At 38.4% G+C, this 24,618-nt stretch overlaps 1 protein-coding gene across 3 annotated transcripts in view; it reads right to left on the bottom strand.

Annotated features, from left to right (window-relative positions):
• Window positions 1–9,053: 9,053 nt before the first annotated feature.
• The window catches only part of SHPRH (SNF2 histone linker PHD RING helicase), an 87,228-nt gene continuing 71,663 nt past the window's right edge, over window positions 9,054–24,618 (bottom strand). For all 3 annotated transcript variants that reach the window (XM_065931191.1, XM_065931192.1, XM_065931193.1), the window contains 5 exons: window positions 21,225–21,317; window positions 20,467–20,553; window positions 19,517–19,695; window positions 16,127–16,207; window positions 9,054–14,735 (listed from right to left, as the gene is read on the bottom strand). In XM_065931191.1, the coding sequence (XP_065787263.1) occupies window positions 14,639–14,735; window positions 16,127–16,207; window positions 19,517–19,695; window positions 20,467–20,553; window positions 21,225–21,317 (537 nt within the window). In that variant the 3' untranslated portion in view covers window positions 9,054–14,638. The remainder of the gene's footprint in view (window positions 14,736–16,126; window positions 16,208–19,516; window positions 19,696–20,466; window positions 20,554–21,224; window positions 21,318–24,618) is intronic.

The raw sequence follows: 24,618 nt of genomic DNA, 5'->3' as shown, positions 1-24,618 counted from the left end.
GGAAAGGGAAGTTACTCAGTCATGTCCAACTCTTTGCGACCTCATGGACCACAGCCTACCAGGGTCCTTTGTCCATGGGATTCCACAGGCAAGACTACTGGAGTGGATTGCCATTTCCCTCTCCAGGGGTCCTCCCAACCCAGGGATCGAACCTGGGTCTCCTGCATTTCGGGCAGACACCCCACCATCTAAGCCACCAAACTGGATGAGAACAAATCAAATTAAATTGTATATATATTTAAGTCTGCTATAAAACAATTACCCCTACAACTGATTTCATGAAATATCACTTTGGAAACAAACAGGTGTCTACAATGAATTATCAAAGTTATCTTTAGAAGAAAGTTAGAAATCTTGCATCATAATAGTTTATTTTCATTCTTCTTCAATAATAATCCCTATCCTGTGTGTTTCATGAGACACCATCCTTTTTCTTAACAAAAAATTTGATCAAGTTCTAAAAATGTTGTTTGTTAACGGGGAAGAATTTCCAAACACAACATCATTCGTCGAACAAATATTGTTCGAAGATGTTCTGCCAAGTATTTTTCTAAATATTGGGAATTAAGTACAAAAAATGCCCCACAGAAAAATCCTGAATGAAACCTACAGTTTAGTGGGATAAAGCAGAGAGCAAACAATTACAAGCCAGAGATTGAATCCAGGCTACATACCAGCCGTGCCTTAAGCGACTGCATCCACAGCCTGTAGAACACAAGCTCATGAGGGTGGCTTCCAAACTCATGATCCACAGAAATCATGAGAGCTATAAATTAACTATAATTTTTAAAGTCATTAAATCTTGAAGTGATTTGTTATTCACCATCAGACAGCTAATCAGTTGCTTGCAACACTGATTCAGTTCAAGCATCTGCTCAGTACCTACTTTGCAATGTGTGTGTTGTGCTCATTCATGTCCGACTCTGTGGCCTCATGGACTGTAACCCAGCAGGCTGCTCTGTCCATGGGATTCTCCAGGCAAGAATACTGGAGTGGGTTGCCATTCCCTTCTCCAGGGGGGTCTTCCCGACCCAGGGATCGAACCCTCATCTCCTATGTCTTCTGCATTGCAGACAGATACTTTTATTGCTGAGCCATCAGATAATAACTTTGTGTTTTAAATTGCTTGCATGATTATTTTATGCTAAGCATTATGGAGCAGCTAGAAATATATTTTTTCCTCCAGGCTGTGTTTGGAAAGCAGTTGTTAATATCAGTTGTCATCTGATATTTTTGAGATGCTATTGAGATCACTAAATGGTCAGGCTCTTTCAAAAGAATGTGAATTCCTATCCAGAGAACCGAATTTTCTATGCTGCTTGTTGAAAATAGGTCTTCTAGGTAATTATAACACCTGAAAGGTGCTTGAAATGTCCCAATAGATATCCAAAAAAGAGGATTTATCTGTTCCCCTCACTTTATTTTTCATAGGTTAATTCTAACTTTCAACCAATGAAACAAATGTGACTTTAGTATATTTTCATGTAGATAATAAATGTATCTGTTCCCTGTTTTCCAAGTCATTAACTGACTTGAAGGAAGTTTAAAAATGCATAGTATATGTACTTGGTTGACCGTAAAATGATTGGACTTCTGCAGATGGCCGTGGTTCCTCCTGTTAAAGTGGCAGTCTCCACCACCTGAGGAGAGAATGGGGCATATCGCTCTTTCAGTCCAGGATATCTATACAAGGAGGAACCCCCCTCCCCACTCATGAATTTCAAATAAATCCATAATAAGAAAGCTGGAAATCCTTTGTAAAAACAACAAGAGAAACATCTTGGAATTGCCACCTGAATCAAATCTTTGGAAGAGGTGATGATTTCATTGATTTCTGCATAAAACAATGCTGCAGGCAAACATAATCTACTGTAGTGTGTGTTACTTAGCTGCTGATCTTAAGAGAAATCTTTATACAAATTACTACAGCATAGCTAATTTGCAAGTACGTTCGAAGATTCAATGCCATCCTTTTTCTTTTTACTGGGCTATGCAGCATTTGTATTGCGGCTTTTTGACACAACTAGACTAACATTCACTCAGGGATTCTCCAGGGAAACCCGCATTTAAATGGTAAATGTATTTGCCCTGAGGCATATGACAGTTCCTTACTTTACTTCTTACACTGTATTTAAAGTTGGTTCCTCAGACACTTTGAAGTGGTACTTGTTTCATTCAGTGGCGATGTATTGATCCTTTTAAGTGGATGGCAGACAAATGCAGCTTTTCTTCTATTTCAATTTATCATATAGCATCATAGAACACTGGAAGGTTGCCACATCATAATTCTGACCAAACTAAGGTCTTTATAATTAAAAAGGAGACACACCATTGAGGAGTTTCTGTAGGCACTGAACACACGGAGTAGCCGTTTTCAGAGAGGGACACCATGGCCCATGTGAGTACTATGCCACGCTAAGTTGCTCAGTCATATCTAACTCTTTTGCTCCTCCATGGACCGTAGCCCGCCAGGCTCCTCTGTCCATGGGATTCTCCAGGCAAGAATACTGGAGTGGGTTGCCATGCCCTCCTCCAGGGGATCTTCCCAACCCAGAGATCGAACCCAGGTCTCCCACACTGTACGTGGATTCTTTACCATCTGAGCCACCAGGGAAGCTAGGGCCATGCGAGTACCTGGAGGAAAAGCATTGCAGGCAGAGGGAACAGCCATGTCAAAGACCCTGAGCAAGAACACTTGGCACGTTCCAGGTACAGAAGGCACTCTGAGAACGAAACAGACTGATAGAGGGTGTATGGGAGATGAGGACAGGGAGGTGGCAGGAACTCAGATGGGACAAGGCCTGCCAGCCTTCATGAAGATTGGGCTTCTTTCTGAGTGAGTTGAATAACCAAGAGAATTTGCACAGAGCTGGGTCATTATCTGTCATATATCTTCAAAGGATCACGTTGGTGGCAATGTGGGGAAAAGGTCCTAAGAACCTGTCAATAACTCAGTTAAGAGCGAGTATGGTGGGGCTGGTGGCAGCTTTGGAGGTGTTGAAAAGTGGCTGGAGTCCAGGTGTATGTTGAGGGTGGACTGATGGATTAGATGTGAAGGATGAGCAGAGAAAGGGATTAGGATGACTCTGAGATTTTTGGCTTGAGTAAGGGAAAGACCGTGTGCCATTTACTGAGATACAGGAAATAGCCAGTAGCTTTATTTTATACCATTAGTTAACGAAACTTCCCATTGACAACTTCATTTAGTTTTTTGAAAGTTTGGGGAGAACACTTGCCTTCTGAAGTTTATCTTCCTTCGCATGCTCAGTCACTCAGTTGGGTCTGACTTTCTAGGGATGCTGGGACTGTAGCCTGCCTGGCTCCTCTGTCCACGGGATTTTCCAGGCAAGAATACTGGAGTGGGTTGCCATTTCCTACTCTGGTGGATCTTCCCGGCCCAGGGTTCAAACCCTCATCTGCATCTCTTACCTTGGCAGGTGGAGTTTTTTTTTTTTTTTAAATCACTGAGCCACCTGGAAACATCTGGAGCCAATAATTTGGACTTGAACTCTGGGGAAGTTTCCTGGTAAAGCCTCTCATTCTACTTATAAGAGAGGCTAGCTTGTCCATGGTTTTCTGTAGAATAATTGCAAGAGTGGGTGAGGATGTAAGCTTTAGTGTCTCAGTGATGCTCATAAAAGGAAGAAGAGAGGGAGGCAGGAAGGAAAGCAGGAAGAAAGGACGGAGGGAAAGAAGGGAGAAGAAAAGGAGGAAGGAAAGAAAGGAATCATTTAACCCTAGCTTTTTAAATGATTAACCCTAGGGATAACCATTTAACCCTAGAGACAGCAGGTATACTTACAGTCCTCTTGAGGTAGGAGAAGACTTTTTAGTGGGAAAACTAACATCACAGAGTGATATTACATTGATATGACATATTTACAAGTGTGGGCAGATGTCATCCACACTATAGCTTCAGAATGCAGTAAATTCACATTTAAAACTCTTGAAGGACAATGTATCAGAACTTACAGGATTATATCCTTCTTTCTTAGATGATTTATTGACAGGCTAGAAGGATAGTGAAGGTGATTTCTGCCATGCCCAGTTGGTGCCTATAATGATAAAGACATCGAGTGTATTTTCAAATTCTCTGTCAGTGGACAGCAAATCTTTTAGTACACAGCAAAGCAGATTATACAATTAAATGTCAATTTCTTTGAAATGTTTCCATTTATAAGTGTTCAAAGGTGTCCAAGAGCAGTCTTTTACTATAATACAAATATAATTTCTTTTCCCTGTGGCTCCATGCTGGCATTTCAGCATCAGATTCAGATTTTTAGAGCAAACTATGACAATCTTCCAAATAAACTTGGCAAAGAATATGGTCACTTACACACACACACAGTATTCTGAATATTTCAAACCAACTGAGCTTATACTAGTGAAGTAAAAGTCCAATATATGGAATTTTCCTTTTAATATATGGTCTGTGTTATTACCATGGGAAATGATTAAGTCTTTCTTGACTTGCCAGTGGTTCTAAATTTTGCACCTCCAGGAGATACTTGGTTATGTCTGGAAACATTTTCGGTTGTCATCATTTTGGGGGTGGGGTGGGCTAATAGCATCTAGTGAGGAGAGACTAGGGATACGGCTAAACAGCTTATGGTGCAGAGGACAGTCCGCCCAGGAGAGAATCATTCAGTGTAAAATGTCAGTAATGCTGAGGTGGAGAATCCCTGGCTTAGGCCGTTGCTCACAGCTCATTCCATAGCTCACAACACAATTGCAGTCCTTTAGCTGAGCCTTACATTTCTATTGTTCAGCTCAATATTTGAGTGCCAAAGGAAGACTGGCACTATGGTGCATTTCTCGGATGGGAAGAACACACTACTTTGATGTTACATGGTTTACAGTCATCAGCTGAGTTGAAAGACCATTTGATTTTTCATTAGAAACTGGCAAGTGTACCAGATTAGGGCTTTACCAAGAAAATCACGGGGCTTCCCAGGTGGCTCAGTGGTAAAGAATCTGCCTGCAATGCAGGAGACGAGACGTGGGTTTGATTCTTGGGTTGGGAGGATTCCCCTGCAGAAGGAAATGGCAAACCCACTCCAGTATTCTTGCCTGGGAAATCCCATGGACAGAGGGGCCTTGCGGACTATAGACCTTCGGGTCACAAAAAGAGTAGGACATGACTTAGGGACTAAAACAGAGACAGAAGAATATCATGAGGGTTAAAGAGATTTTGAAAGATAATAGTCACCTTTATTTCACTTCTAAGAACTTTATCTATGCCTTCGTTAGCCATTCCAGTCCCAAGGCTATCTCTTCACTTGAGTGTCAGTTACAGCTAACAACTTGAGATGCTACACACACACACACACACACACACACACACACGATTTTAACTGTGGCTGCCAGATATCAATGAGATTCACAGGCCCCTGGTACAATATTCTTGACAATGTGTGCCTGATATTTTGAAGACCATCTGTCTCATTTTAATCTAGAATACACTCTGCCAAAGGTTTTGCATGCCAAATGACTTTTTAAAAAATCTTGTGCTGTGTTAAAAAATGTTTTAAAATATTTTTATTGAGGTAAAATTCACACACCATAAAACCCAGCCATTTAAAGTGTTCAGTTCAATTCAGTTCAGTCACTCAGTCGTGTCCGACTAAAGTGTACTATTCAATTTTTAAAGTACACTCACAGAATTGTGCAACTATCGCTACAATCTAAGTTTAAAACTTAGAATCTTCATTCTCCCATAAAGAAACCTCATAACTATTAGCAATCACTCCACATACCCCAGCACCCTCAGACCTAGGCAACCAGTAACGAATTTTTTAATTCTATATTTGGACTATTCTAGACATTTCATATAAATAGAAGCACATGGTATTTTACTACTGGTTTCTTTCACTCAGAATGCTTTCAAGATTCATCCTTTAATAGTATGTACCAGGGATTTTTTTCCTTGTGTCTAAATACTATTCCGTCGTATATTTACAATATTTTGTTTATTCACTTGTCATTCGATGACATGAATGAGTTTTAGGGTGGGACCCTGATTCAATGTGACTTGTGTCCTTATAAAAAGAGAGACACCAAGGGTATATGAGTGAGTTTCCCAGTTGGCTCAGTGGTAAAGAATCTGCCTACCAATTCAGGAGCTGTGGGAGACGCAGGTTCAATCCCTGGGTGGGGAAGAATCCCTGGAGAAGCTAATAACAACCCACTCCAGCATTCTTGGCTGGAGAATCCATGGACAGAGGAGCCTGGTGGGCTACAATCCTTGGGGTTGCAAAGAGGCGGTCATGACTGAATGACACGTATGCACATGTATGCACACACGTATGCACACAGAGACCACGGGAAGGCACCTTGATCTTCAACTTCTAGCCTCCAGAACGGTGAGAAATAAATTTATGTGTTTTAAGGCACCCAGTCTGTGGTGTTTTGTTATGGAAGCCCTAGGTGACTAATATGCTTAGGAGTGGAATTGCTGGGTCATGTGGTAACTCTATGTTTAACAATGTGCAGAACTGCCAAATTATCCACAAGCAGGTCTTCATATGAATATATGTTTTCTTTTTAGTAAACACATAGGAGTGGCAGAGCTGAAAGTACTATGTTTAACTTTTTAAGAAATGGACAAATGGCTTTCCAAAGAGACTGCCGTTTTACATTCCCCACCAGCAGTGTGTGCAAGTTCCAACTTTCCATTTCCTTGTCCAAACTTGTCATTGTCTGTGTTGATTATAGTCATCCCAGTGGGTGTGAAATGGTACTTCATTATGTGTTTCTTTTTTTTCCCCTACAAGGTTTATTTATTTGTGTGTGTCTTTTTCTCCCCCCTAGGGTTTATTTATTTTTTTGAGCCCTTTTAGGTTCACAGCAAAATTGAGCAGAAAGTAGTGTTCCCAGAAAACTCCCATCCATGTCTACCCCACCTCAGCTCTTCCACTATCAATATCACATGCCAGAGTGGTGAACTTGTAATTTATTACAATTGATGAAACCTACTTTGTCACATCTTTATCACCCAGGGACCATAGTTTATATTAGGTTTCCCTCTTGGTGTTGTAGACAATGGAAAATAACACGGATCCATTGTCGTAGTTGTCCTGTGAAACTGTTTCACCACTCGGAAGTCCTCTGGGCTCTGTTACTCATTCCACTCCCCTCCCGCAACCTCTTCATTAGGGTTTGATGGCTTTTATATCTTCCTAGTGACTAATGCCGTTCATCATCTTTCCATGTGCTTATGGCCACTTGTCTTTCTCAGAGGGGAGACACAGGTCAAGTTGTACAAACTGTTAGTTATGAGTATGTACAGTATGATGGCCGTAGTTCGTGTCTCTTACATTTGCCTGTGTTCACAGGTGGGTTCTTTACCCCTAGCGTCAGCTGGGACGCCCCGTTAGTGATATAATATTGTGCCAATATGAAATATACATAGTATTTTTAAAAGTAATTTTATAGAACTTTTAGATTTATTAAGCTTTCGGTATCTTCATTTTGAAATAAAACATGTCTATTAAAAATTCCTTTGCCCATTTAAAAATTGGATTGTCTTATTACTGAATATCAGTGTTTTTTAAAGGTCCAGTTTGCCTTTAGCATGAGAGAAACACTATAGCGTATAATACTGAACGGTGGTCTTCTGAGCAGGTTTCACTGTCCCTTCATGTCTGGGATCCAGTGACTGTCAAAGTAGTTGACTTGTAATTTCAGGGCAGAGGCACCACTTTTCTTGGCAGCTGGACTCATAGGAGTCCAAAAGAAACAAACAGCTTTAGGCAATTTTCAATAAATCTTATGTAACAGTGTAACAGTTTCCGATACCACAATCAGAATAGAATCAAACAGTACATCTTACTATTTAATGTGAAACACACAGGAATAGCACAGCTAGAGGAAAAGTGTTAAATGATTTTAACGTTCATTAGCTCACTCTCTTTATCAGACAGGATGTCTGCCAATTTTAGTAACCCACTCAACTCTTCTCTAGGGTCAACAGTGTTTGTCAGTTATTCCAACCAATTAAATTCAGCAACTATTAACTGTACCATTGGAAAAGACCCTGATGCTGGGAAAGGTTGAGGGCAGGAGGAGAAGGGGGCAACAGAGGATGAGATGATTGGATGGCATCAATGGACACTCAATGTCCACACTCAATGGACACGAGTGTGAGCAAACTCTGGGAGACAGGGATGGACAGGGAGGCCTGTCGTGCTGCAGTCCATGGGGCTGCAAAGAGTTGGACATGGCTGAGCAACTAAAAAAACAATAGCAAAAGTTTATTGCACACCCAACAACAAACATTTAATGCCTTTTCTACTGAATTCATTGAGTTACTTGATGTTTTAGAAAGAAATGGATGCATTCTATGTTTACTCACTTTTTAGAAAAGGAAATAGCAGCCTCCCTTTTTTAGTATTTATTATTCATTTGGCTAAAGAGATTCTGGAACTTAGCACTGAATATTTTGGCAGAAAGAAAATCTAAAATGGAAAATGCCATGGTGATTTAACTACCAGATTTAAAAGAGCCTTAAAGTTCACTTGTACTTAAAAACTTTCAGAAATTATTTCACTAACTCCTTTTGAGAACTCATGTTGTGTTCAAAATTTCCTTTCTCCATGGAGAATCAATGTCGTAATGGATGCTTCAGGCCTGTTCTCTGACTTTAGTAAACCAGCTCCTCCCTGCTGGTATCTTATAAGGATGAAATTCTTCACCACAACTATCTACCTGATAGTATGAGTAGCCCTCATGTTCACTCAAATAGGCGACATGTGACTGCCGTATAAATGGATGGGAATAAAGGTGTTGGTCTGCATATTAAATAAGAGGAAGCTTTTTTTTTTTTTATTTTAATAAATAACCCTCCACCCTGAATGAGTTCCAGTATCTTCTTTCCACATCTTAATGGACCTCCATGCCAATCCCTGGAATGTGTACATGGGAGTCCACTTACTGAGCCAATGATACTCATGAACTATCCTTTCTTTGCGGTGCAATCTTTATTCTTTAGATGTTTAAGTCACAGTTAAACAGTTTTGAGTATATTTTTAAAGAAACATTACAATGCTATTTAAAAGTGGTAGCATAAACCGTATCACCCATTTGTTTCTCCAAGGATAGCCTGGATCAAGAGTTCAACCAGAGAAACAAAACCTGTTAGAGATACATATTCAAGGATTTATTGCAAGGCATTGGCTGATGTGATTGTGGAGGCTGGCTAGGCAAGTCTGCAGTCCAGAGGGCAGGCCATCAGGAAGGACAGGCTGGAACTCTAAGGCATGAGTTGAAGTTGCTGTCCACGGGTGGAATTTCTCCTGGGAAGTCTCACGTCTGCTTGGAAAGACTCTCAACTGATTAATCAAGCCTGCCCAGATCATTTGAATAATCTCCTTTAAAGCCAGCCGATTATGGACACTAGTTGTATCTACAAAAACATTTCATAGCCACACAGTATCTGATCAGTTGAGATTACAGCCTGTATAAAATGACTCGTAAATCTGACCATCACAGGTGACGATAATTTCTGTATTCCTGGGGCAGTCACAGAACATTACTTGTTTACATTCATGTGGACACAGCTTTTATAAGCTGCTACATGCAACCTCAACCATTTCAGTTTTTTTTTTTTTTTTAACAAAGTATAAGGTGTAAAATTAAATGGAACTCTTTGTTTTATAGTCTAGCAGACTTGCAAACACAGCTGCCGCTGTGTGGACAGACTTCCTCCTACAATAGGCCTTTGCCCATGATCAACAAAATTGTGCGTACAGCAACTTACAACATGGCCAGAAAAATTTGCCCATTCCCTGCCTTGCTCCTGCTGAGGAGACACTGAAGTTAATTTAAAAATAGGCTATTATAGTTTTGAAATTTTTTGGTCTCAGGATCTTTAAGTGCATCAGAATTATTGAGGACTCTGAAGAGCTTTTGTTTACATGGGTTATGCTTGCCAGTTTGCTTTGCTTTGCTTGCCTGCTCAGTCATGTCTGACTCTGCGACTCCACGGACTGTAGCCCCACCAGGCTCCTCCGTTCATGGGATTATGCTGGGAAGAATACTGGAGTGGGTTCCCCCTCCAGGGGATCTTCCTAACCCAGGCCTACTATCCTAATCTCCTATGGCTTCTGTATTGGCAGGTGGATTCTTTACCACCTGAGCCGCCTGGGAAGCCGGTTTGGGCTGCTACAAAACTCTCTCCTGGGACCTGCAGACTGTACACCGGGGGACTTCCCCTCTGAAGCTCATCTGGGGAACCTCTTCCCCTTTCTAAGGAAGTCTGGGCACAAATGTCTGCTCCCCAAGGTACCAGACGGATCAGTCATCAGAACCGCGAGGCATACAAATCACAGATGTGAAAAGATCCCACATGCTGAAAATAGGTCCTTGCTCAAAATTGTTTTTTGAATAGGCTCTATTGAGGGCTTGGAACATAAGAGCAGGTTTACTGGGAGACAAAGATACCACAGGGGTTTGGAGATTAAACTCTTGAAGAAAAGGCTGAAGGGATGGAATATCTGAAAGGCAGAAAGAAAAATTTACTGAATAATTTAGTCATCCATACAAAGAATTGTTACACAGGTAATGGAGCTTAAATTTTATTTCTATTTTGCAAAGAAAAAGCATAAGCTGTAGTACGAAGGATTTGGTTCCAATATAACACAGTTTTAATAAACAAAATCGGTCTTGAGAGTCACTGGTATTAAATAATGAAATAAGATTCAAGGAATGGTACAGGACCTCCAAATACAAAGTATGCAGGGCTCTGAAAGGCTGACTGAAGGCAAAGGAAAGTTGCGGATGTCAACTTTGGTCCCGGCCAAGTTCTCCTGCTATCTTCTGTATGTGGTAGTCTGTTAACTCAGAGGCAACACCACATACCCACTATGAGAACTGAGTTCCCTTTGCGGTTTATCCATTACTCCTTCCTTTAAAGGAAGGCTCACAAGTGGTTCATATTCAAGTCTTATGTGTGACAGCATTTATGTGAAATTCCCAACGCAATGAAGGTACACAGAAATTCTTGTACATTATATAGAATGTAGAGCTGACTGATCCCACTTTGAAGAAGCATTATGGAAGTTTAGATTTTCTTTACCAGAGTAGACAGGTTTAAAACATATTGCTTGCACTGCTTCAGTTTAGTAGCATGTCATTTTTATATTGCTATGCCAGTAAGAAATTAAGAAATAGCATATAATTGTGGGATTTTGTTTAAATTCAAGAAAAATTGAAAGATACTTTTTATTCATCTTAACAAGGCCTGAGCTCTTTTAGCATAGGTGATTTTTGCATTTCTCAAAGATTATCCTATAGTTTAATAAACATAAAAAAACTCAAGCACAACTAAATATTGGGAAAACTTGCAAAGGAGAGCACAGATTTAAAAGACATCATTTGTTTCTTTGTCTACTTAACAGGGTAACTTGGGTTGGATTCATCTTGCATTGTTAAATTCAAATCCTAAATATTTTGACAAATGCTGTCAAGTTTGATAACTATTTGTAAAGAATTTGTGGTTGTTTGTTGAATTATCATGTCGACAGTTTTAAGTTTGTTATTAATACAGTATAAAAGGGACCAATCCCTAACAAGCTATCTCTAAAACACGGGCCATTCTGAGATCACAAAGAGAAAAACTGAAGCTGCAACAAATACAGTAAAGATACCCGAGTTTGAAGCAAGAGACTAAGGAATTCGGTGTGTGTATTTCACAGTATACATAAATAAGTCTTTTCAGTCCTAGTAAGCTTACTTGGATTCATTTAAGAGAGATGCAGGCTTTCCTGGTGGCTCATTGGGTAAAGAATCTGCCTGCCAATGCAGGAGACTGGGGTTTGATCCCTGACCTGGGAAGATCCCACATGCTGTGACGCAACTAAGCCCACGTGCCACAACTACGGAGCCTCTGCTCTAGAGCACAGAGTGAGCCCATGTGCTGCAGCTTCTGAAGCTGGTGTGCCCTAGAGCCCATGCTCCACAATAAGAGAAGCCACTGCAATTAGCAGTAAGAGTTGGACTATGAAGAAAGTTGAGTGCTGAAGAATTGATGCTTTTGAACTGTGGTGTTGGAGAAGACTCTTGAGAGTCCCTTGGACTGCAAGGAGATCCAACCAGTCCATCCTAAAGGAAATCAGTCCTGAATATTCATTGGAAGAACTGATGCTGAAGCTGAAACTCCAGGAGTTTGGCCACCTGATGCGAAGAACTGACTCATGTGAAAAGACTCCGATGCTGGGAAAGATTGAAGGCGGGAGGAGAAGGGGACGACAAAGGATGAGATGGTTGGATGGCATCACCGACTCAATGGACATGAGTTTGAGTAAACTCCGGGAGTTGGTGATGGACAGGGAGGCCTGGAGTGCTGCAGTCCATGGGGTTGCAAAGAGTCAGATACAACTGAGCGTCTGAACTATCACACCTATTTTGAAGAAAGAATAAATGTCTATAAAACATAGGGTTCTGTGGTTTAAACAATTTTGACACCTTTTGTTGAAAGACCAAAACAAACAAAAAATGAAAACCATGCAGTATGTTCTATGGATCAGAAATTTAATAAATGCCCGAATTTCAATTTACACTAAAATATTTATTTAATTGATGACATTGTACAGAAATAAATAAGAGCAGTTTTTCTCTAATACAGATAGGTATATTTAACTATTTATATTTTTATATTTCTCTTTATACAAAATTGAAGCATTATCAAATTAATTTTCCCTAAAACTGTAGCAGAAAAAGGAATCCTAGGAAACAGAAAGAAATACTGAAACATGTTCATCATTAAATTAGAACCAAGGGCCTTCTGAATTGCAGCAAGGTGTGACTTAGAGAAAGAACATGAGATCTGGAGCCGAGGGACCTGGGCTCCAGTGTTTACTTGCTATGTGTCACAGGCATATTTCTCAGCATTTCTGAATCTCAGTTCTCCACTTTTAAAACAGGAATGTTATAAATTTCATCAACTTCACAGGACTGGTGGGCAAATTAAACACATAAATGTATAGGAAAGCTCTTTATAACACATAAAGAGCTACAAAAATAATAGTTTTGTCTAATTTCATATAAAAGAATCAATGCATATCTTCCTTCAACTGAAGAATAAGCACCAAAAATGTGTGTGTGTTTTCTTCAGTTGGATTATGTCACTCTATAAACCAGAATAAGAAAATGCACCTTAACTAAGCACCAAAGCCTCTTGGACAAATGTGATCCAGGGTATATTTCTGTTAGTTTTCTGGACAACTAAGTAGGAGTTAATGAGTCCTGAGGGTCATCTGAAACTCTGAAGGCTCAAAGAAAATAAATCAAGAACATTTGTATTACATCAAATGGCTAGGATACAACAAGCTACTCCTTATTTAACAATTTCAAAGTTCATTAATTCTTCACAGAAGAAGAAACACTGGGTTATTATCACTTGCAATTATTTGCTTCTGTGAATGTGACATTCTCTTGTTACAAAGATCAAATGCTAGTTCTTGAGGGAAGCACTAGTGGAATGAAATAACAAACACTATCATAAATTTAGATATTAGTAGTTAAAAAGTCTAGTTACACAAGAACATGGGAAAGAAAAAGAATCCAAGACATTAGTATGTAATAATGGTAAAAAAAAAAAAACCCTGCCATATTGCTATAATCATAAGAACTGAAATTATAGACACTGCAATATTTATAGATCAATCTTAAAATGTAAACATTTAGTAACACAAATTAAAAGTAGAGAAAATAGGCAATTTTAATTAAACATTAATACACTTAATAAAGCTATGTTAACTGCTTACACTGATAATATTTAACATATAATAGAAATACTTAAAGTGTTCAGTGTTTTGATTTATAGTAGCAAGATACAGAGAAAAGAAATAATTGTCTAATATTAACTTACTGTTGGAGCTGCATTACTCTGAAGTTACTATTTATGGAGTTACAGTCTATAACTACTCAAAGAACTGGGTGCTAATATAATTCACCATCTTTTAAAAATATTACTAATAAGATACTGGTGAATCCTGTGTTAAAGATACTGAAGGCTCTTCCAAAAATGAGATCTATGTTGGTTGAGTATACCGAGTCATATAAAACTAGAATAGTTGAGTTACTCTCTTATTCTAACTTCTTTTTAAGACTGATCTTTTCAAAAGAAAAGTACACAATACCTCTCTTAATTCCCTCAGATAGAGATATTCTTTGGAATAAAAATAAGTATTTTTTGTGTGTGCGTGTGTGCAATCGCTCAGTGGTGTCCAACTCTTTTGTGACCACTGTGGACTATAGCCAGCCAGGCTTCTTTGTCCCTGGGATTCTCCAGGCAAGAATACTGGAGTGGGTTGCCATTTCTTCCTCCAGGTGATCTTCCTGACCCAGGGATCAAACCCATGTTTCCTGCATTGGCAGGTGGACTCTTCATCACTGTGCCACCCAGGAAGCCCAAACATTTTATTAGGAGTGTAAAATTAAAGATCTTTATAGCTATTATGGAAATAGTATATTGAAAAGGACTCGAAAACTACTGGACTGTACAACCAAAAAAGCGATAAATTCATTCAACTAAGAACAGTGTTTACTGACATCTACTGGATTGTTTTACTTATAACTTTATTCTATAAACTATGAAAAATTTAAAATACACTAAAGTCTGGACTGAATTACGTGTACTTCATTCAAGGTCTTCGGTGTCTTTGGTAAATAGGTCTGCCAGGTCAGCCACAGTCAAGACGGAGGCCTCGGAATGCTTTGCAGAAGGGTTCCTGTGACTGCACGATTTTCCAAGTGAGCAGAATCAGAAAGAAACCCCAAGAAATAAATTATTATGTTTGTCTTTATATACTGTTCTGGTCTCATAATAATGTAAGACATAAAAAATATATTAATATTATATTCTTAATATAAGAGTATGTTCCTAAGTTTTTATAACTGAGCTGTAAGAAACTCCTAGAAGATGATGGGATCATTATTACAACTTGTTAAAATTAGGAAAGATTTCTATATAGCATTTTCAAGCTTTGACATAAAATGTTTTCCTCTGTAGACTTAATAAACAAAACTCCTTGCCAACTACTACTAAGGCTTTCACCTTACAACTTACCTTCTTAGTATCCAAAGTTAATTTATTTCAAGAAACATTCAAGCTGCTGTTTTTATTGAGGCAGCTTAAATATAACCACTGCATTCTGTTATATTCGTGTTTGAGGCAACAGCTTCTGTGGCAGCCTCTCTCTTGCCCACAGACCCCAGTGAGAGGAGCTCTGCTTCCCAGTGGCTGCTCTACTGTGCCAAGTACTAACACCTCTGCAGAAACCATCCCTTCCAAGGCAATCATCTCTTCTGAGTGCATCTTCCAATCACACCTGTCTCACCACAATTCAGTTAGGCATCAGCTTATGTTTCAAAATGACTTGAAAGAAAATATATTAGGAAGTAAATGTGAGGAAGTTTTATGATTCCAAACTTAAGTTTTTAAAATGAAGGCTACTTTTAGTCTCCCTGCTTCCGCTCCGCCTGTTAGAGTAATAATATAATTACCAGCCTAGTTTTAAGTTCACACCTTTTCACTTGCATGTGACCAACAAGTGTGCTGTAAGTTTCATGTTACAGATTTCAGACCAAGGCTTTTAGGTTGGGCGTAAAGATAGATTTCATTTAAAAAGTAATCCAGCACGGCAAGGAAATGTAGGATAGTTCTCCCAAAGCCCTCCACTGGCAAAATATATATGGCTGATTGAAAGTATAATAGCTCTGAAATAAATGAAAATATAGTAGCTCTGAAATAAAGTTTCTTTAACAGTAGAACCGTTTAAATATTTTTTTATGTATTTGCTGTCATTGTTCAGTCTCTAAGTCACGTCCAACTCTTTGGGACCCTACGGACTGCAGCACTCCAGGCTTCCCTGTCCTTCACTATTGCCCAGAGTTTGCTCAAACTTGTAATCCGTCTTAATAAACTAAGTCAAGTATAGAATGCCTGGAGTGTTAGCTGGGAAATTTTGGATAGGTAAAATGTCCTACCTTGCTCTATAAAAAGTATTTGCACTGACATCTTTCGGTTGACTACGTGATCATCTGGGTGAAGAAGTTCTACACGCTTACACAGCCTTACAGGAACAGGAAAGCTTCTGCCATCCACTTGGAGTCAACTGCTACTTACCTCCTTTCGGCAGTTTTCAGCATTGCTTGCATTCTTTCTTCTATTGTCGCTTTTATTAAGAATCTGTGTACAATAGTGGGTCTAGAAAGCACATAACAATGATAAATTTAAAAACTCCTGTAGAACAGTTTAGAATGAATAAACTTCATATATTACATGCTATATTATCAGTCAGTATCTGCTGTGGCAGGCACTAAGCCAGGTGCTGGGGTGAGGGGTTTGGTCAACGGTGAATACAACAAACTAACCTCAATGAACCAATATCTACAGTATCTACTGAGGGCAGACGTAATAAAAACACCATGTAAGACATTTTCAGGTATAGACAAGGTCATGAGGAGGCTGACACATGACCTGAAACATGACTGTTGAGAATAGGTGGCTATAAGCAGAGGAGGAGAGCGAGGAGCAACCTGACAGAGGCAGCAGTAAACCAATGCCAAGTCCGAGCACAAGCTTCAGAAGCCTGAGGGGCAGAAAGGCGGCGAGCAGGGACGAGGCATCTGGTGAGGGGGAGGGAGGCTGGATTCCCTTCCTGCCCAGCCACCTGCAGGGTGGCCTGATCCTCCTTACCCTGCCCCTAATATAGAATATGTATTTACTTATTATGCTTCTTGTTTACCATCTGTCTCTACCAACTCCCTACAACTAGTGTTTAAGCTCGGTGAGAGTGTCTCCAGTACTCAGAACAGTGCTTGGCACACAGAAGGAGCTCAATAAAAATTTACTGGACGGACTACGTGGATCCTGTTGGAGGTGGACAGTTCAAGTTGGTGATGGAAAGATGAGTTACTTCTACTCTGACTGCAGCTGTTTTCCCTTTTCTCCCTCAACAAGGAGGAGGAACAGAGAGACTGCACATCCTCTCCTCAGAAAGCAGAAAAATCTATATACTCGGGAAGCAAAGTAGGATTGTTAAGCAGTGTTGAGTGGCCTTTATAGACTTGTGGTCTTACATCTGAGACAAGCCCACTGTATGCTTTAGAAAACAGTAAGATAAGAAGTCAATGTTTAAAAATATAAGACAAGGTGAAAACAAACAGGGACCTCTCTGAAGGTCTGCACTTCCATTTCTGGGGCCATGGGTTTGCTCCTGGTCAGGGTACTAAGATAACCACATGCAGTGTGGTACGGCCCCAAACCAAACAAAACCGTCCCTGTCCCACACAAAATTCCAAACCAAACAAAGAAAAAACCCAGTAAGACATAACTACATTTTAAATGATACTTGGTAGTACTTTAGAACAGCCTTGTATTTATTACAAAGATATTACTTTGTCATATTTTGCTTGATGAATGTCTCTTTCCTGCTTAAAATTAAAGTCATCATTTGCTCTCCAGGCCACTGCTTACAGAGCAGGCCACGTTTCTGAGTGTGGCATACAAGACCACCAGTCCTCTCCACTCACTTTATACTCCAGCAACTTCAAACCCCTGAAGGTCCTGAGAAACATCATGCTGATTTTCTCTTCTGTGTTTCTGCACAAGCAACTCTCTGCTGTGTGAGCACCCTTCTCTAGCCCAACTCTGGAGTAACGATTCCTTCAGGACTCAATCTAATGAAGCCTCTCCTGACTCTCTAGGGCACGAGAAATCATGCTCTTCTTTGTTACCACAGTATTTCTATTTTTGCACATTCTACTGTAATATGTTAAATCATCTGTTTCCTGTATTACATAGTGATCTCCTTGGGGAAACAAGATTATATCTTATTCAATTTGAATCTTCATGGTATAGTATATTTGTCATCATTGTTTAATCACTGAATCACGGTGAACTCTTGTGACTCCATAGATTCTAGTCTGCCAGGCTCTTCTGTCCATTGGATTTCCCAGGGAAGAATACTGGAGTGGGTTGCCATTTCCTCCTCCACGGGATCTTCTGGGCCCAGGGACTGAACCCACATCTCCTGTATCGCAGGCAGATTCTTTACTGCTGAGCCCACCAGGGAAGCCTCCAGTGTCTAGAATAATACCTGACATACAGCAAGTGTTCAATCAATATTTATTTAACTAGCGCTTAGTATGGGTGCCACTACCCTATGGCAGAAAGTTAAAGAGGAACTAAAGAGCCTCTTGATGAAAGTGAAAGAGGACAGTGAAAAAGCTGGCTTAAAATTCAACATTCAAAAAATGAAGATCATGGCATCCGGTTCCCTCACTTCAAATAGATGGGGAAACAATGGAAACAGTGACAGATTTTATTTTCTTGGGCTCCAAAATCACTGCAGATGGTGACTGCAGCCATGAAATTAAAAGATGCTTGCTCCTTGGAAGAAAAGCTATGACCAACCTAGACAGTATATTAAAAAGCAGAGGCATTACTTTGCTAACAAAGGTCCATCTAGTCAAAGGTATGGTTTTTCCAGTAGTCATGTGTGGATGTGAGAGTTGAACCATTAAGAAAGCTGAGTGCTGAACTGATACTTTTAAACTGTGGTGCTGGAGAAGACACTTAAGAGTCCCTTGGACTGCAAGGAGATCCAACCAGTCCATCCTAAAGGAGATTAGTCCTGAATATTCATTGGAAGGACTGATGTTGAAGCTCCAATACTTTGGCCACCTGATGTGAAGAACTGAATCACTGGAAAAGACCCTGATGTTGGGAAAGATTGAAGGCAGGAGGAGAAGGGGATGACAGAGGATGAGATGGTTGGATGGCATCACCAACTTGATGGACGTGAGTTTGAGCAAGCTCTGGGAGTTGGTGATGGACAGGGAAGCCTGGCATGCTGCAATCCATGTGGCCACAAAGAGTTGGACATGACTAAAGGACTGATCTGAACTGAGTATGGATGCATTAGAACAAATTGAAAGCATCTAATATCCAGGAGGTAGTATATCTGAGAGGCTGTATAAAGGATAATTATCCATTCTGATATTTGAATAAATGTAGTACATACTATATAATATTTACTATTAGATTTACTTTAACTAATTATCTCTTATATTGGATGAGGAAGCTTGTACTTTCCTAAGGGGAAGCATTTATAAAAGAGCTTTTTGTTTACAGTTATGCATGAGATATGGCTTCTTTTAAATATTGGCTACTTCAGCCAATCAAAAATCAGTTCTTCTCAAAGTTATGACTGATGCCTTCAGCTTAATAGTTGTCTTAGGTATTTTAAGAAACTATCTTGACGAAGTGACCAGGGTAGCTTCTGAAGAAGGAAAGACAAAAATATGAGAGCATTTGGGGATTTGCTGTTTGGAGGAGAGTCACTGGAAATCTCAAAATATCTTGTGGTCATATAATAAGAATTGAAAATTTAATATATAAGTAAGTCACTAAAAATGAATAGGTTAAGATGAACATAAAGGAAGAGTTTAAATGCTGATCTGTGTCTTAGAAACAGGAGCAAATGTGACTGAGGTTAACTTCAGTCCTTACTTTGTTTGTCCAATCCGGTGCACCCTTCCGATGGCCTGAAGCTCATGAGCAGGGTTCAATATGGGCTCCACCAAGAGAACGTGCGTTGCTTCAATGATAGTTAATCCATTAGAACCTGTGTGCAGGGGCAGCAGCAAAATATTGATTTGGGGATCATACTTAAATGCTGACAGGTTCTCCTAAAAAAAGAAAGGTACATTTAAATTTTAGCTGGATAGTTGAAAATAAAAGCAGGATACTACAGCTCATGCTAAAATGCTTAACGAGATCCAGGTCATTGTGAAAGGCAATAATTAAGAAAATTAAATGTGACATGACAAATTTTAGCAAACAAAATCATGTGGCTTGACTTTAAGAAAAAAAAAAGTGTCACACAACCTCTTGTGTTCTTTATAATACATAGAAGAATCACAAGATACATGTATGTGATGTATGCAAATGAAACTATATGAGCTTAGAGGAAAGAAGGAGTGAGAGAAAGTGCTAGAGTGAGTATAAGAGACATGAATCTGCTAAGTTTTCACGTGGTCTTTTTTTGGTGTTTTTCTCTTAGGTTTGTATCTGTCATTGTGCTGAGTGTGAGGTAAGCACAATTTGACCATATGCGGTTCTGCCTAATGCAGTGTTTTTAGAACTTAATTTTAGGGGCACGAGGCCTCTGTCCATTCAAAAGGTATACTATAGGCCATCATTTCCTATGTTAAAGAAACGGACCTCAAGTCATAAGATCTTTAAATATGGTTTGCTATGGGTATAACTGAGTAGATGGAAAGTAAATGCAGTTTGTTTATTTTGCCTTTAAATGTTAATCTTATAGTCAATCAAGAACTCAGACTGTTTTTGTGGTTTATCTGACACACGAAAATAAATGCAAGTAAGCTAGTTAAGAGCAGTTTCAGTTTGTAACTGAATTCACTCCAAAAAACACAAGTAAAATCTTCTTGACATACCTGAAATGTCTTAACACGACTGATCTGTGCAAATTCCATGTTGTTGTCAGTGAGAGCTTTTGAAATAATGTCTAATACATCTTGCCACTAAGAACACAGAAAACAGAAAACCAAATATTTACACATAGCTTTCATGTAAAAAGGATTTGAAAAGGGACTAAATCAAAATAAGCTTTATACCTCAGAATTAAGTAAACAAAAACAAAAACTTCAAGTGTAATACCATTAATATTATTTTCTATCCTGAAAGATATTTTAAATCAAATGTTGGTTAAAGATAGGGTAAAAAAATGAGCATCTTTAATAAATCAATTAAGATAAACATAAATAATAGAAAATAAATTATGCAATATATAAATAGATGTGGCTATCTATCTTTCAAACATGAAAACTAGAAGTTCTACTCAATACCTTTTATTCAATAGGTTAATTTTCTTTTCCTTAACCAAGTACATTTGTGAAATGACTTTCAAGTTTATACATTTCAATTTTAAAATAGTAATATAAGAAAACCCCTAAGTAAAATTAATATAAAAACATAAAATACAGCTATGGGAATTGCTTTGTGAAGCATCATCAAATTTCTCTAAAAATAATTCTATTCAATGGATATAGAAAAAAAAATTTAACAAGGAAAAGTCAATCAGTAATTCTAAATCTCAATTATATCACGGCAAACATTAACAGTTAGTTCTCAGATATAAACTGATTAGAAACAGAAAGCCAGTCCGAGTTAACACTGAGGATGTTGACTGTACCGTTGAGAAAACAAGCGCCTTAGCCCCTGGGTCTCTAAGCTGGATTCTCATCAGAGTTCTGACCACAGCTTCCACTTTTGTAGAATGGCTGCCCTTTGAACACAAAGAAAACCCATTATTATAAAAAAAAATCCAGTTAACAATGGAACGGAAAGTCAATGTAAAACACTATCAAAACTGTATGATAGGTACATATGTGTTTATTCTTTTTCATTTCATATTTGCTGGAAATTTTCTTTAGCCTCAAACTGCAGAAGTTACAGATTTATATCCCAAGAAAATCAAATATAAAAAAGCACTCCAGAAATTCATAAGACCCTAAGATAAGCTTTTTTAGTTAAGTGGCTACATTTTGCAATTACAAAACTTTGTTATTTTAGATAAGAAGAATATATATTAAAAAACACTCATCACTTTAGATAGTATGGCACTGAAATTGTTCAGAATATAATGAATCAAAACTCTAATGTAAGCAAATAATAAAAGAACCTAACCCACAAAAAATCCTTTCTTTTAAGGGCATTACAAAGGACAATGACAGAGGTACAAATGATGTCCACTTGGACAGAAGCAGATTTATAAAAAGCTAGATAAACACTTAAAAATTGCTTTTTGTACTCTGCATGACCATTTCTAAGATAAAGGAATAAGAAAATTAAGAAATAAAGCAAGTGTTTTTGAAGCCTTCATTGAAAAAGTTTTCCTCCTAGAATGCTGTGGGAGACTGTATGACATGGAGCTTAAGGGCATGAGATTTTGAGTGAGATAAACTGAAATTCAACTGCCAGTTCTGCAGCTCCTTAGTTATAAAGATTCTCACCTTTCTAAGCCTTACTTTGTCAAGCAGGGATGATAATTATATCTATTTCCAAAGGCTGCTGTGATGGTTAAAGGAGAAAATGTGTACAAAGGGTTTAGCCCAATACTTCAAATAATAGACACTTGGTAACCTTTCAGAGACATCGGATCACCCTACAAGTGTAACCAAAAAGTAAAAATATTTCCATACTACTATTACCCTCACATCACACCCCCTTACTACTTTTACACTGAGATACTTAAAGGTAAAAAGAGAAACAAGGAAGAAAGCTTTACTAAGTTTAAAGTCACCAACAAAGAATTAAGGAATATTTTAAAATTCTCATATTAAAGTCCTATATCTACATTTATTTCTCTGGATATGTAGACTTTCAATTATACTTGAAAGGTTAAAAAGTATAAGGGACCTATTTCAATGTAAAAATTATCTTAAATAATAGCAAAACTATCTCAAATAAAAGAAAACAGGAAATTAGCATAAAGTGATCATTTTAGCAGTTAAGAAAGAAACTTCCATGTTCCCTGCAAGGTCTCATTTTCAAAGATATTTTCAAGTGAAACACCAGGATAACTATGAACCCTTCTAAAATTAAGCTGCTTCTTACAAAAATTTCAAAAGAAAACAGAATAACCTTTTATAAGCAAAATTCCAACCTGGAGTGCTAACTCTGTGAAGGAAAAGACTAGAGTTCAGTTCAGTTCAGCCACTCAGTCGTGTCTGACTCTTTGCGACCCCATGGACTGCAGCACACCAGGCCTCCCTGTCCATCACCAACTCCCGGAGTTTACTCAAACTCATGTCCATTGAGTCGGTGATGCCATCCAACCATCTCATCCTCTGTCATCCCCTTCTCCTCCTGCCTTCAATCTTTCCCAGCATCAGGGTCTTTTCACATGAGTCAGTTCTTTGCATCAGGTGGCCAAAATATTGGAATTTTAGTCTCAGCATCAGTCCTTCCAATGAATATTCAGGACTGATTTCCTTTAGGATGGACTGGTTGGATCTCCTTGCAGTCCAAGGGACTCTCAAGAGTCTTCTCCAACACCACAGTTCAAAAGCACCAATTCTTTGGTGCTCAGCTTTATAGTCCAACTCTCACATTTGCTTATTAATATACATTTACATTAATTTCATTCTTTTTTGTTCTTATAAACAATACTTTAGTGACTATATTTAGAGGATTGGGTATGTGTGCACAAATTTTTTGTTGGATAGGCACATCAAAGTGGAACTGTTGATCAAACGTTAAAAAAAAGTTATTTAGATTATTTGGATTGTGGTAGACTCCCTATCACACTGACCCTAGAAATGCTAGAACTTTAAACTATTAGCAGTTATTTAGATGTGCCTGCTTCTTAGTACACTTGCTAAAGTTCAATTTTTTTGCCAATATCATAGGTAAAATGAGGAACCAAATTTTCATTTATCTGTATTTTCCCGAGAATGTGCTTGAACATCACTTGCTGGCCATTCAGAATTTCTCTTCTGTGAGCTGTCTGTTCATGTTCCTTGCCAATAAAAATAAACCAGTTTGTAGGACCACTCAAATACTGCACATGTTAAATTCATGTTGTAAATATTTTCTTATCTTTCTATATGTAGTTCATGTTTAATTGTATTAAATGCAATAATGCTAGCAGAAGTGCTATATTAATACATTATATTAGTTTCAGTAACTCATAAATGCTTGATGAATGGTATGTGGATTTATAAACTAGATGTTTTTTGACTTTATTAGGCTTTTCTGTGTTTGACATTTAAATCTGTCTTTCATAAGGGAAAGACGAGAGATTTTATTTGGAAAGGAACAGCTTTTTCCTTAATTAATTGCCCTGTGATGGTTCTATGTAGTATCATTTGATATGATATCATACCTGAATATAGAATACTTCTGTCATTTATCAGTTGATATACTGCTTGAAAACAAGGACTAAATGGCATTACTTTTATATCCCTTAGAGCCTTGCATGGCCTTCCATAAATACTATACACTCAACCAATTTACTTAATGTAAAAGAAAATTTAATATGTACTTTTCAAGTTCTCAATCCCAAACCCGAGTAAAACAATACAAATAAAATGAAAATAAAAGAGGTTAGAATATAATTTAAAACTCTCAACATATCTTTTATTCATGCAGAATGATCAACAAAAGGCAAATCAAATCTTGCGATTGATCCTATAGCTTTCCCAGACAGACTCAGATAAGAACATTCATGAAAGACAAGCAGATTTAATCTAACACAAAGCAAGCTTTGAGGAGGATTTTGGGTTAGTAATATGTAATGAAATCTGGGGAACTGGTCTTAAGAGAAGTCACTGATTGGAGGGTGGTACCATTTCATTCAGGTTTATCAACTCTCATTTTTTTCACCTACCTATGAGCAATGATAGGAGAGGTTAATAAAGTCAGCAAACCCTTTGGACTTTTAGTTTAAATCCTTAGGATCAGATATCCTATTCTGCTTGTGCTTTTTATCCCCTTCCAAGTGAAAAGCAAACTCCCAACATAATACTGAAAAGACCATGGTTGGTCTAAGAGCAGAGTCAATAAAAGTGATCAAAGAGATAGGG

The sequence above is a fragment of the Muntiacus reevesi genome, chromosome 3, assembly GCF_963930625.1.
Source record: "Muntiacus reevesi chromosome 3, mMunRee1.1, whole genome shotgun sequence".
NCBI lineage: Eukaryota > Metazoa > Chordata > Mammalia > Artiodactyla > Cervidae > Muntiacus > Muntiacus reevesi.
This window is presented reverse-complemented; position numbering and strand designations above follow the sequence as displayed.